The 13,263-nt window shown below is 47.3% G+C and overlaps 1 protein-coding gene across 2 annotated transcripts; it reads right to left on the bottom strand.

The window, feature by feature from the left end:
- Nucleotides 1-2,517: 2,517 nt before the first annotated feature.
- NKIRAS1 (NFKB inhibitor interacting Ras-like 1) lies at nt 2,518-13,018 on the bottom strand. 2 transcript variants are annotated; one of them, XM_008950320.1, is made up of 3 exons: nt 12,846-13,018; nt 5,667-5,908; nt 2,518-2,937 (listed from the first exon to the last, which is right to left on the bottom strand). In XM_008950320.1, exons 1-3 carry the CDS (start codon nt 12,937-12,939, stop codon nt 2,698-2,700), a joined length of 576 nt encoding a protein of 191 aa, XP_008948568.1. In that variant the 5' UTR covers nt 12,940-13,018; the 3' UTR covers nt 2,518-2,697. The 2 variants fall into 2 exon arrangements, with proteins under 2 accessions (XP_008948568.1, XP_008948576.1); XM_008950328.1 differs by lacking the exon at nt 12,846-13,018 and adding an exon at nt 6,281-6,418 and having other exon boundaries at nt 2,577-2,937.
- Nucleotides 13,019-13,263: the final 245 nt, after the last annotated feature.

Below are 13,263 nucleotides of genomic sequence, written 5' to 3' on the forward strand. Positions count from 1 at the left end.
TTTCAGAGGAAGATGGTTCCATTTACTAATTTTTTTTTCTTTTTTATAATAATTTTTCTCCATTTTCTTGTGAAGAGACCATCTAGCTATGTAGAAGGTAAGTGGTCCCAGTGACTTAAGACAGGTTTTGAGTCAGTAGGACAGTGTGAACAAAATACATGTTCTTCCCTCTAGGTACGATGTCCTACTCTGTACTGTACTTATTACCCCTGTGTAAAACTGTACTACAGGGAATTTCAGTTTTACTTGGTACCAGCCACTGTGTGTAGATTGTTTGCAGAAGAGACACTACATTTTCCATCATTTGTCAACAAAATGCTTTGGTATTTAGAAAAGACAATTGATTTGAGTGCTTAAAAAGCATCAGAACAAGCTGATGAAAGGAAACAGTGGGTGGTGGTTGTTTATGTGAATGCCTAAAGTGATCTAAACTTTTTTTCTGATGAATTTAATGAATTTAAAGATCATGTGTTTGCCTTATGTAACCTGTTTGGGAAAATGGCATTAGTCATTGAGAAGATCCCTCTTCCTCTCGCCTGTGTTAAAACATTGTGAGGTCCTGAGTGTCCACGGGAGCAAGTGAGCAAGCTGATCTTGCACGACACAGCTCTGGCAGCCAACAGGTGACATCAGTCTTGGCAGTGGAATTGGCACCAAGTCTGCATGGTGCAGAGCTGGACAGAACCCAGCTGTCTCCATTCCATCCATCTCCACATAATTTTAAGTTAATTCTGACTTGTTGACCTGCACTCCCTTGGCTCAAGGGTCGGCTTCAGCGATGATGCGTGGTTAGCAGAGGTCTTCGCTTGTTTAGATCGATCCAAAGCTGAACCAAGTCCAAGCCCTTCTAGGAGAAGGGCTCCGCAGAGCTGGAGAGGAGGAGCAGAACCCATTCCTTGGTGAGAGGCTACAGGAAGGAGGTGAACCGCTGCTGCTCTGCAGCCACCCCCAGCTCCCAAGCACGCAGGCAGGTGCGGAGCCTTCGGGGTGGGGAGCAGGTGGAGTGCGTGTGTTGGGTCGGAAGTGAGTGGGGAGGGAGTGTTGCTCTGCAGCATCTCTGGGGACAATGACTCCTGCTGCCCGGGCTGGGGAGGTCGTGCTGCAGTGCTTACTCAGCTGCAGTGTTGCAACAGGAACAATTGCATGTTTCTAGCAGGCCATTACAAGAGCTTGCTCATTCATAATTGCTCTCTTATCTTACTCCTTGGCCACAGCAATCCAAACTATATTGAGCAAAGCACATAAACAGTTTCGCCTGCCTTCATTATAAAGGCAGGAATACCTGCGTAATTTTTAGTGGTTTGTACTGCTGCTCTGACATTAGTAATGCTGATGGACTTTATTTGTTAGTGTTCAGGAAGAGCAATGCTGTAAGCACACAGCTTAATTTTGATCATTAAACATGCTTGCTATTTAGCAGTTACGATATGACAGTGCAAATATGCCTCGTGGTTTTGCTGACTCACAGTGAAATTCTCAATACTTCTTCAAAACAACATTAATTTAGTGGGAAATGAGGGAACTGGGTGCTTCAGTTCACTCCCTCTCCCCACTGTTGTCTTCAAATACAAAGAAAAGCTGCTATCCATTGGTATAGGAGGTTGTTGGAAGCCAGAAGCTGGCTGCTCTCTCTGGGAACGGTTGTTCATGCTGTCCCCCGATACCCGGTTTTGTTGAGGTTACTGGCAGGCTGACCTGGGACGGTGGGTTCCTGCAGCACAGCTCTACCAGCGTGCACAGGGACCCATGCAGCACGTTCAGAGCAGGGCCATTAGCGCTGGTACCTCTGGGAGTCCCTGCCGAGGGGGGGTCGCCGCGGCGGGGCTGACGGCGGGTGTGGCACCAGGCGTGGAGCCGAGTCCGGGCAGCCCCTCCTGCGGGGACAGCTGCTCCGTGACACTGCCCAGGGAATTATCACCTACGTGACCCTGACTGATTTGTGTGGGGCATGCTGGAACAGAACCACGTACAGCTATGTTGTCCTTCAGGTCGCTGTTAAATTAATGAGTGCTCCGAGAGCCTTTCTGGTTTGTACAAATAAATTCCTGAGCTGAAAGCACTATTTGCCAGATTTTGCTGACAAGCTTCATGTCCCTGTAGATGTGTGCTAGAATGTCCCAAGATTTTTTTTTTTCCCCCCCTCTAGACACTAGCAGAACTAGGAGCTAAATCTGCTAGTAGTAGTTTCTCTTGTCCCAAACCCTTCTGAAACAACACGCTGACCTCAGCCTCCTGCAGCATCAGAAAGCCCCGTGCACCTGTTTAAGGTCAAGGTAAAAGGACTGTTGCCATTTAAAACATTTCCTCTCTCCAAATTGAGTGCTCTATTGCAGCTAGTACTATTTGTGACTAGAGGCTATAGATCTGCAGGGGGATTGCTTAATAAGCTTGTTGATGTGTCCCACAACATGGCTATATCCAGGCATAGTCAAAGCCCCTGCTAGGGAGGCATCCACCGTCCCTCCCTCCCTCCTCCATAACCCTTGTTGCAAAGGAACTCTCATGAAGTGCTCTTCAAGGCGTTTACCACCAGTGACTTTATCAAGCCAAGTATGAGAAGGAAGGATACCTCTTAGCCATGAGCTTGCTGATTTTATTGCTGAATGAGATTATTGCTTTAAGTGAAACTGCAAGAAGCAAATGGCACAGAAAGGACTTAGGCTGTGACTTGGCAGCAGCGGACAATGCTAAGGTAGCTTAGTTATCACAGTTATTCCCTTTGCTTTTCCTTCCAGGCAAAGGAAACGTTGATTTGTTCTGGGACTGGGAGAGTTTGTTAGCTAGGAAGGTGAAGGGCTCAAGCAGTGTTTTCCGATCTGTCACAGTCACTTCCCACAGTCTCACTTTCTCAGCCCTTGCCCATTGCTGTGCTGCTTCTGTTTCCACTTCCCTTTGGTCCAAGAGGTCAGTTTTGTTTCCCAGGACAACAACTGTTACCTACAAACAAAACAAAAGGATGAGCTTTACACAAAAAGCGTCCACAGCTCACAATGGTTTTGAACAGCAGACAAGTAGCAACACAGTTCAGACCTGTTCTTTAACTTAGCACTGCCACAAGGTAAGCTCCTGTAGCTTGGAAGATCAGGGTCTGGGATTTGAATTAGCCTCATCTACTTGTGGCACTGGGAGCTGGTTTTAATACTAGGATATGGAGGACTTCCCCTTCTCCCCTTGATTGCTTAAAGGGAAGCAATACCCAAGAGAGCCAAAGTTGAACAGCCCCATTGTCCATTTACGTGCCAACTGAGCTGCCCTAGACAAACGGTACGAGCATGGCATCCGAGCAGGTCAGAGCAGCCAAATGCTCAAGGGGTGGACAAAATGCATGGCAGCAGAGAAAGCCTGGACCCCAGAGCTGTGGATTTTGCCTGGCTTGTTTTTTCCCAAACCCCCAGCTTGAGCTGTTGGGCCCCGCTCCCGCGGGCACGGGAAGCCACTAGAGGGACCTAAGGGGACACTCGTTTGTTGCTGAAGCGGTCAAGTAAGCACCAGCACCATCCTCTCAGAAGCAGTTTCAAGGGCAGCTAGTTAGCTGCCCGGAGCAGCAGAGTGAATCAAGTCCGACCCTTGGCTGTGAGGCTCCACCGAGTGATCTCTACCACCGAGTCGGTATGGCGTGGCTCAGCTCAGGGGCCTGCCGTGGCCTGCCCAGGGCTTCAGTTCTCAGAAGTGATGAAGGTCGTGCTGGCCACTTCAAGCTACTGCTCATGCTTATTTTAAGTTAACCATTTTCTAAAAATGTTTTACCATCATCAGCTCTTAGGGGAAACCATGCCTATATTTATAGTTCAAGGTTCTTAGTCAAGCTCTGGTCTCATCTCTACGCTAGTGGTTAGACAAAGATCCAAGTGATAAGGTCCTTTCTTGCTGATGATTTGGGGTTTTTGCTGTGGCCACACCTGCCTGATCTTTCCTGTTTATCAAGCTAACTTGAAGATGTCTTTTGTTTCTCTCCAGCTAGAGGTGTTTGTCCTGTTCCTGTGAGCTCTGAGGCTTCTTTGCTTTTCTATATCAGCCTAGGGTGTTTGGAAAAATACTTGTTCCCTCTGCGAAGGCTTTGAAAGAAGCTATAATCTTCATATGCATTTACCACCTGCTCCAACTGGATTTTACCTACAGTTAAGCTCTGTCAGAATGAGGGAACACAACCCCTATTTAGTATAAAATTTGGCCAGGTTTTAAGGTACATGCTGGAGAGCCCCCACAGCCAGCAGATGGAAGGAACCAGCCATCAGTGTCGTCTGCCACACAACAGAGGACAGTGCCACTCAACAAGGTCACGTTCTGCCAGCTCAGAAGCACCACGTGTGAAGGTACAGCCCTAATTCGGTTAAGGATGTATTCTAGCAGAACCTAAACTTTAAGTCCAATGACACTATCTTAAGGCAGAATTCTTGATCTCACCTTCAAAGCCCCTTTTATGTAGACCAGAAATCACAGAAATTAATTTATCCAGCTTATTGTAGGCACTGCTCTTTCGACTACATTATCCTCAGTCAAGATTGCAACTTTAAGCTCTCCCAAAGGATGAGTAAATTGGCTTCTTTATGAAATACGTGCATGCAACAGGAAAGAAGAGTTCTGGCAGGTAATGCAGAAGAGAGGGACGTGGATTCTGCTGGGGTCTGTGACTCCCTCTCCACATTAAAACATGCTGCAAAGTAACACATCAGGGCCCTCAAAACACAGTGCCTGGGAAAAATTTCCTGCTTGTCCACCTTTCCTTGCCCTGCAGGGGAGCGCTGACTGACTCCCGTGTCCCTGGCCTACGTGACCGCCCGCAGCTCCCACCAGCTGACACACCTCCCCATCACTGCGCCTTCGGCTGCTGCCAGACCTGGACCCTGCCTTCCTCCACCGCCCCACGTGCAGTCGGGACTAAACGAGTGACATTTTTGGAAATTATGCCACTACCATTATCCAATTAATTCTTCACACACTTTTTTTTTTTTTTCTCCTATCTTTTTAACTGCGTAAAACAGACATTTGGAAAGCTGTAGGCTAAAGACATTTAGCAGGAAAAACAACTCGAGAATATAAAGATATTGTAGGAAAAGCCATAATGCTAATGCCACATGCAAGTTATATTTGTTTAGCTAAGCTGGAACACTGTCAGCTGAAAACACTAGCTGCTTTCTAAGGGAAAATAGAGCAGTCATTTCACACAATTGAATTGATTCAATATGGTTGTTAAAATACATTAAAGCTGCTTTGCCAATTGACTAATGTCTGGGAGACCCAGTGTCAATTACACTAGTTTGTAAGCCATGGAGTACATGAATACAAAACAAAGATAATGCCCCTTGCTGTATTACTCTATGCACTTGACTTCCCATGTATAATACCTAAAAAAAACCCATATGAATTGCACTGCTATAGACCATATGTTTTATTAGTCATAAGTATCCTGGATGGTGCATGCAACTAACTGAATTTTAGCCATAGTACAGGAAGTAAGGAGGAAAACAAACCAATGCATTCTTTCGCATGACCTGCATGGCATGCGAGTCAGGCTTCCCCAGCATGAGGAAGCTTCCTTTTGCTGGATTGCCCAAGGCTGTGGGTGCATTTGTTTTCCTTTGCATGCGAGTTTTGCAGAAAAAAAAAATGCTTTGCAACCTTAACATTGACAAGCCGAGCGAGCAGTTAAGGCTATGTGGATTTACCTCCTTTTTGTCTCTAAAGATGTCGATCTCCTTTTTGAGCAGTTCGACTCTTTGGAAAGATTCGAGGCTCGTCACAGCATACACAAGAACGAAGCCATCAGTGACAGAGAAATAGTGTTTTGGCAATTCTACGCCCTCCTGCAGACCCCTGGTGTCATAAAGCCTCAACTGTTCCTTCACGCCTCGATCTGTCTCCACCGACGCCAAATACACATCTTCCATTGTGGCACCTTCTTCTATGCCTGTTGTAAAACAAGCAGGAAAGTTCAACTGGTGTAAGCACAGCACCACTACAAGAACTATTTGCAGTATGGCATAATTTTACCCTACAATAGCTTTCAGTGCATGTTCTCCAGAGTGACTTGACCTGGACTCGACCTTCCCCGACTTGCCCACGAAGGGCTGTGTTCACAGATCGCTGCACCAGCTATTTACAATAGCAGCACTGCATAAACACAACCATCTAATCTTTGAGCACATGATTATGCCTGTGAAATTTATCTATACAACACGTACATTCAGGATAGGATAAGATACACAGCTCTTCCCAAACTCCAACCACCTAGTGTACCAGTTCGATGCCAAACGTGCTGCAAGGGCCTGCCCAAACATACCCTCTTGGAAGAACAGCCAAGAAACACCAGATAGTCAAGTACTAACATCTTGAGCCTACTCCTTTCCTTCATATTGACCTGGATCATACAGCAGAAGCAGGAGCCAAAGGAATCGTTCTGAAAATGGATGTGTATTGGTGGGAGAACTAACTAACAAGTGAAATCAAGCCAGAAAGGGAAGGGGATGTTTGCATGCAAGCAAAGTTGCATGCTATATTTACTCAAATACACAGTGAGCTTTTTCCATCCCTTAGGGATTTAAAATTACTTAGATTTGCTAATAGGAGCAAGCTCATTTACTAGACGATAAGAGCATGCACAAGGTGTAACAAGCTTTCATATATATATATCACCTGCTCCATGGTAATTCTCTGCACACTAGCTGTCCTTCCTTCCTCTCCCCATGGTAAACTTCAGGTAATTCAAGGCAGCTAACTTTGAACTAATTAAAACATTTTTTTCCAAGCCTAACCTGAAAACACATAGATCACCTTAGCTTTGTGTTCCCCTTGGCTGCAGGTGCTTAAGGTTACAGGTCCCAACAAACTATGTACAGTGTAGCTGGGCCACTTTTAGAGTTAGTTTTAAGTATTCACATAAACCCTTTACAATCCACATTTTTGCCTCTGCTGCACTCCTATACACGCTAATTGTTTGCCACCGCAGGGCTACAGTAACAAGTCCCACATTATTCTCTTTGTCTGCCAAAAAAGGACCATATCACAGCATTGTTAAAGAAAACACAAGGGATTATCTAGCCTGTGAAAATAAGGATTTTCCTTTAGTCAATGACACTGTTCAAAATACTTCACATTGGTGAACAAGCTAAAGCATCCCACCCACGCCGCTGGCTTCCCGCACAGGGAAGTGGCACAAGCTGTTCTGTGTGCCCCTCTCTGTGCGGTCTTCGTAGATCAAACTCTTATTAGGTTTGCAACGAATTCATTTCTCTCATCTCCAAATATAGCCATGCTAACGTGCAGGAGCAAAACTAAGAGCAGAAGGACAAAACAAAGGTTAATAAAAAGAGGAAGCATGAGCACACTCCAAGCGCTTGGAGCATGTGTCACAAGGGCCTTTTTAAAGACTGAAGTAGGTAAGAGAGCCCTTTCTGGATAGAGCACTTGATTTTTCTTGCTCTGCCTCATTGCACTTTACAGACAGGTCGAAGAACTACCTAGCATCAGTAAATACTACTTTGTCAAGATGGAATGAACCAGAAGTACCTAAGTTTTCTTTTTTAGAAAGCAATGAATAACGTTGTACAAGATTTTACCATCTAAATGCTGCACTGTAATGCAAGTCCTTAATATATCCACATTCTCCTGTGACAGTCTTTTCCTAATGGTGTTAAAAGTAGCAATGAAAATTACATCTTTCAACATCCTACTTGAAAACAAAGAGGAAAAAATAAGACCTGGTACTTCGGTCAGCAGAGTAGAATAACAAATTTTGATGGGAAGCAGAAGGGCACTTTGGAGGGAGCTGGAACTTGTACATCAGTACCAGATTCCAGAGGTGAAATTTCAGCTACGTACATTGTGGGAAGGAGTATATGGAAGCAGATTCCTAAGCAAACACAGATAATTTTATAGACATACCTGTGTTACCTTAGTCTAGGCCCTGCTTCAAAAGCCCAGGCCACGTGCTAGCCACATCTTGCTGGCGATGTTTACAGTTCTTGTTGGTACCATGCCATTCATACAGTCCCTGGTTTCCATGCACACACGTGCTGGGCAAGTTGTACGAGCAGCAAAACTGGTCAGGAAAGCCCGGTGTCCCCGGAAGGTGTCCGGCACCATCCCTGTCACAAGGACCCTGGTTCTCCTTTCCTTCACTGGCGTTCACAAGAGTCCTCCCACCTCCATACCTGGGTGGGCAAGGGCAGCTTGCGTGGGGGAGCTGCTGCCCTTCAGACTGCTGCCTGCTCAGGTAGGCTTTCCTTGGAGGACAGCGTTATTTTGGGTCTTTTCCCTCTTTCCTGCTACCATTTTTTCTAAATTTACAGAAACATACTTTGAGATACCTACTGCTGTGACACAGAATAACAGGCAGATGGAACCAGTTGTCAGGTTCAGACACTATGGGAGGAAAGGGGAACTAACAAGACAGTGAACAATCTCATGGTTTCTTTGGAAAATAAAGATGAAAAAAAGTTAGGGAGGGTAAGGAGGAATAGACAGGAGATTGATATCACTCTCTAACACCTACTTAGTGGGTGGGAGTCTTGGGAGAGGCAGAAAGGTCTTCATTTATGTGACCAACTGCTGCCACAGAGGAACTGCAAGGGGAAGCCTCAGTCATTAATTGAGGGGTGTTTCAACCCCAGTGGTCTCACAGTGAGGAGAAGAAAAGGCTCAATATATTAATGAACTCTGCACACCCAGGCTGTACAAGGCAGAGTTACTGCAAATATCAAATTAAAGCAAAATTTTGAGATGGATGGAATTTCAGAAATTCCCAAGAGACTCTTGAACATAAACACAGTGCAAATGTTGTGTCTTCTTGCGTACTTTTTAATATCTCCTATGTAAGCTCTCCCTCGCTCTTTTCAGCAGGAATTTAGCAAAGAACACCTATCCTTGTGTTTCTAAACTGCATGATAACAGGTTTTGCCTACTTAGGTCTCAAATGACAGCGTATCAGAGGATCCTTGCCTTGCAGAAGAGCTGGACAGGCCTCAACAGGAGCTGGTCTATTTAGGTTTAGCTGATAAGGTGCTGGTCCCACCAACTAGTAGCCAGAGTTGTGACCCTCCATTGCATACATTCAGCTCCATTTTTCATCTATTTCTAAAACGCAAAGCTGACCACAGCTCTACCAGGTAGTAGTTTTGATTTAAGAAAGATGTAAGAATGCATAATTTGGTTAACTAGCCAAACATTGCTGGAGCTGTGAAAGCCAAAAGCCCAAATCCCTCCAGCTGAGACCATGCGAAGCAAATTCCCTCGCTATGAGTTCTACCACAGTGATACCTGGTGTTTTCATTCCCAGCTAGTAAGAAGCTAGGAAGCAGCTGCTTAGGAATAACCTGACCATAGCAGTTATTTACACAGCCAGGAGGCAGAGATAAGGAAAATTGTGTTTTCTACAAGAAGAGCTCTCATCTCCTCCTGTTGAGCTGATAAGCTTTACCACAGGCTGAGGGGCCAGCGATAAAGGCAGGAGGAAGACTCCCTTCTGCACCATCACTAAACAAGAACGCTGTTCAAGGAAAAATACCTATGCTCTTCACAGATGTGTTCCGTGCCAAAGTTAAGACAGGAACTGTCCTGTTAGCCCTCTCAGGATTGCTCAGGCCAAGCCATGCTTGGTACCACAGGCATTTAGTGGGACAATCTTCTACTGCCAGTCAAGGACCCACTTCATGATTGAGGAGAAGACTGGCTCCTCTTTCTTCAGGAGTGTAAGAGAAGGTGGAGGACTTGGACAAAGACAACACTGAACCCACAAGAAGAGAGATCATTCCAGGTACCAGACAACTGTATTCATTGTGCAAGCCTTAACAACTACTTGGCCTGACCTATGGCAGTAGAGTCCCTGCATGACTCAAAGCTAAATCTACGCCCATTTCAAACACCTTTCAGGTTTTGTCTGGCTCCTTATATCAGTTTAGCCAGAGAGGCTGCCATGCAGTATGTGTGTTACTTTACACAGCTCTGACCATCTCTCATATTTTTGCCCTCTTCTCCTTTCTCACCCGAGGGCCCAAGGCAAACAGCCTTTCTTGCAGTTTTAAAGCCTGGGTACCACACATTGTCGTTCACATGCCCCAGGGACACAGATATTCCTTTTGGGGGCTTATTCCTCCCTACTGAGTACTTTTTCCTCTTTGACTTCAAGCAATCTTAGTGCCTTTGCAAGAGTGCTGGCTGCTGACCACGTGAGAAGTGGCAGCACTTAGGGACTTCATCCCTGACAAGCCAGGGAGAGCTGATGGTGCACATTTTTCTAGGAAAAGAAACACAGTGCAACTGGGTTTACAGCACCACCACCAAGCACACAGCCAGGAGCATGGGCTCAAAGCCAAGGGCTTTATTTAGCAGCGTGAAACCTCCAAGGACAGTCACCACTTCCCTGGGAGCAGCTGTGCCACCACTCCTTTTTACAGGAAAGTCAATGGGAGGCAGTGAGCACTGAGAAAGGCTCATGGCTGATTTACAGCCAGGAGGAGACTCCCATGTCAGAGGATGGCACCAGACCTTGTGCTCCGAGCCTACAACCAAGCCTGAGCATGCCTCTTGTCACTGGGAGGAGGGTGTGGGTGCCATCAGGGCTGGAGGGACTCCACGCGTTGGCTCGGCAGTCGTCCCCACAGCTCCTCAGGCTGGGTGCAGAGCTGCTCCTGACGTCAGTCAGGAAGCACAGGTTTTAAAACAGCTTGTGTCCATGTTGCCGTGCCCGGTGAGCTGCCTTGCTGGATGGCTCTGAACAGACAGGCTTTCAGCAGGCACACTAGTCCTTTCTGTGTCCTGCCAAAAAGGCCAGGAGCCGGGATGTACGTGTCAGCTTTCTGGAGCTTGCAAGCTTTAGGAAACCAGGATCGAGATTCAGTAATCACATTTTAAGCATGGAGGGGCCACCCCTGCAACAGCAGCAGCAGCCATGGTGGTTGCTACCACTGTTTAAAGCAGCTCATCTAAGGAGCAAAGACTCACCATTCCTCACGCTAACCCCACCCAGTGAAACCCCCACAGTGCTGTCCTGCCTCCACAGCTCAAGGGTTAAATCCACACAGATTGCAGCAGTAGCTAGAGATCTTCTGGGAACCATTTTCACCAGCCCATATTTCAGGCACCCTCTGCCACAAGTGCCCATGGGCTGAAGAAGAGGTGGGGAGGGTGGTGACCACTCAGCGGGACTGCCAGAAACACCAACCTGTCAGTTCAACCCCCAAAATGTGCCTGGTCGCACATATGGGTGATACTAAAAGCGCTGAGCCACGGCCGCTCATCCCCTGGGGCTGCAGTGGCTCCATAGGATCCCTCTCCATGCTCTTGACTCTGCCATTTGCCCTCTTTCTCCAAATGTCTTGTGAATAAGATTTGACCCAAATAATTGAAAACAGGAGGCTAACTTCTTCCTTCTCCCCTTGCACACCCCTCCACTATCTGCTGCTCCCTCCCTTTCTGTTAAGTCCAAAAACTGGGAGTAGAGCTGCAGGGAAGGCAAAGTGATGTTTTTAGGAGAGGGTGGGAAAAGCCTGCATTGCACAGCGGCGGAGCTGGAGCGGAGCTGGAGCGGGGCGTGCGGGAGCCACACAGGGACACCCACAGATAAATCTCAGGCACGAGGCCTCCCTCGGGTTATGTCAGCCAGTATCCGTGACGTTGTATAATCATGTACATGGCCGGCTCCATAAATAGCTCCCCCAATGAGCAACACCCGAGTATCCTTCCTGCCTGGGTCGCTAATAGGAGCTGGGGGCAGGAAGTAACACAAGGCAACACGACTCGGGGAACGTGGCCTCGCTCGTGCTGCTGGGTGTCCCCCACAATCATCCAGCATGGAGGAGAGACAGGTCAGCAGCAGAGGGAAAAACCTCCAGCCTGCAGGTTTTGCAGCCTTCACGCTGAAAGCTACGTGGGGCTACGTGCCCAGGGCTCGGTAGGATGCTACAAACAGATGTTGCTGCAGCATTAGAGGAAATCCTCCTTTTAAAGAAGGGTATTAGCAGGCAGTTCTGTATCACGCTTTGCCAGCAAATTCCTGCCATCCACACATTTTAAAGGCGCAGCATCTGCAAAGCACCGTTCTAGAAACCCTGGTGTTTATCCAATAACTTACCTCAACATTCAATTTACTGGCTGGAGGAAAAGATACAAATTGACTAGACATCTTCTGTCAAAGCCCTGAGACTGACCCCCGAGCCCCAGAGGCAGGAATAATTTGTCAGCCTGCCGATCGTTGCCCTTCCTCGCAAAGCCAGGTCATGTGGAAACAGGGAAACAAGCTGGGTTCGCCTCCGCTCCCTTTCTTCTGTGCACAGCAAGCCTCAGCCATCCCATGCTCCTCTCTCAAGTCCGTTTTCCATGGGAGGATTTCTCTGAGAGCCAAGAAGCTTGGCCCTTGAAGTTCACCACAGAACGTGGGATCTGAAGCTGAGCTGTTTTTTTCCAGTGCTTTGATTAGATGTTAGCCAAAACCAAGGAAAATAAAGCTTTAAGGAGTTGGAACAAAAGTCTAAACAGTCTTTCTGCTCACCACGTGACATCTATTTATTCTTCAGGCATCTGCAGCACCTTTCAGGGAATGAGATATTTCTTATGTAAAGAGGCAGCAAGCACATCACCTGCTTTCTGTGTTTGTTTTTTTTAAACATTCACGTATTTTATAACGGGGGACATCACAAAACGTGTTGTTCTCCAGCCTCTTTTAAAAATCAGTAAGTAAGTGACTATGAATTTCAGGAACCAGCCAGAGATGCAAGAAAACCACATTAATTTCCTCCTTCACCTCAGCACAGTTCAAAGTCCCCAGTTACTGGTTTCTTGGAGCCCCCATAGAACATGATGCTGGAAAAGGAAACAATCCTCCCCTCCCCCCAAAAGTAAAAATCTCTCACCAACAGTATGCTTTCCATAGAGAAGCTGCTCCAAAATCGCAGTCTTCCCCACCGAGGCCATTCCACAGACCACCACCTTGTAGCCCTTTCCCATCTTCCCCAAGGGCAGGTCAGGCGGCAAGCCCTATGCAGAGGCAGGAGCGTTAGCTGGGCATGGTGGCAGACCTGGGCACCAGACCCAGCCCAAGCCCACGACAGGCGAGAGGCACCACGCGGCGCAGCAGGCGGCTCGGAGGCACAGGTCCTTCCCAGGCGCTCACCAGTGACTGGTATTTTTAGGACTGGAGTTTCCTCCCACACCATTTTTTAGGGTTTGAGGCTGCTGCCATGGGTGCCACTGCTCGCCCGCAGCCTCGGCGCTTGGCCCGTTGGGCACGGGGAGACGGGTGGCGAGGGCTGGAGCCCGCGGACCCGCGGG

Source organism: Merops nubicus, unplaced genomic scaffold (assembly GCF_000691845.1).
Source record: "Merops nubicus isolate BGI_N331 unplaced genomic scaffold, ASM69184v1 scaffold39100, whole genome shotgun sequence".
In the NCBI taxonomy this organism is placed as follows: Eukaryota; Metazoa; Chordata; class Aves; order Coraciiformes; family Meropidae; genus Merops; species Merops nubicus.

What these genes read in the sequence shown, in the direction of transcription:
- NKIRAS1 (XM_008950320.1), bottom strand. Translation starts at nt 12,939, where the DNA reads ATGGGAAAGGGCTACAAGGTGGTGGTCTGTGGAATGGCCTCGGTGGGG. An exon ending in CTATGGAAAGCATACTGTTG is followed by an intron (nt 5,909 to 12,845) that starts GTGAGAGATTTT and finishes GTTTTACAACAG; the next exon opens with GCATAGAAGAAGGTGCCACA. An exon ending in TCTTTAGAGACAAAAAGGAG is followed by an intron (nt 2,938 to 5,666) that starts GTAAATCCACAT and finishes TTTTGTTTGTAG; the next exon opens with GTAACAGTTGTTGTCCTGGG.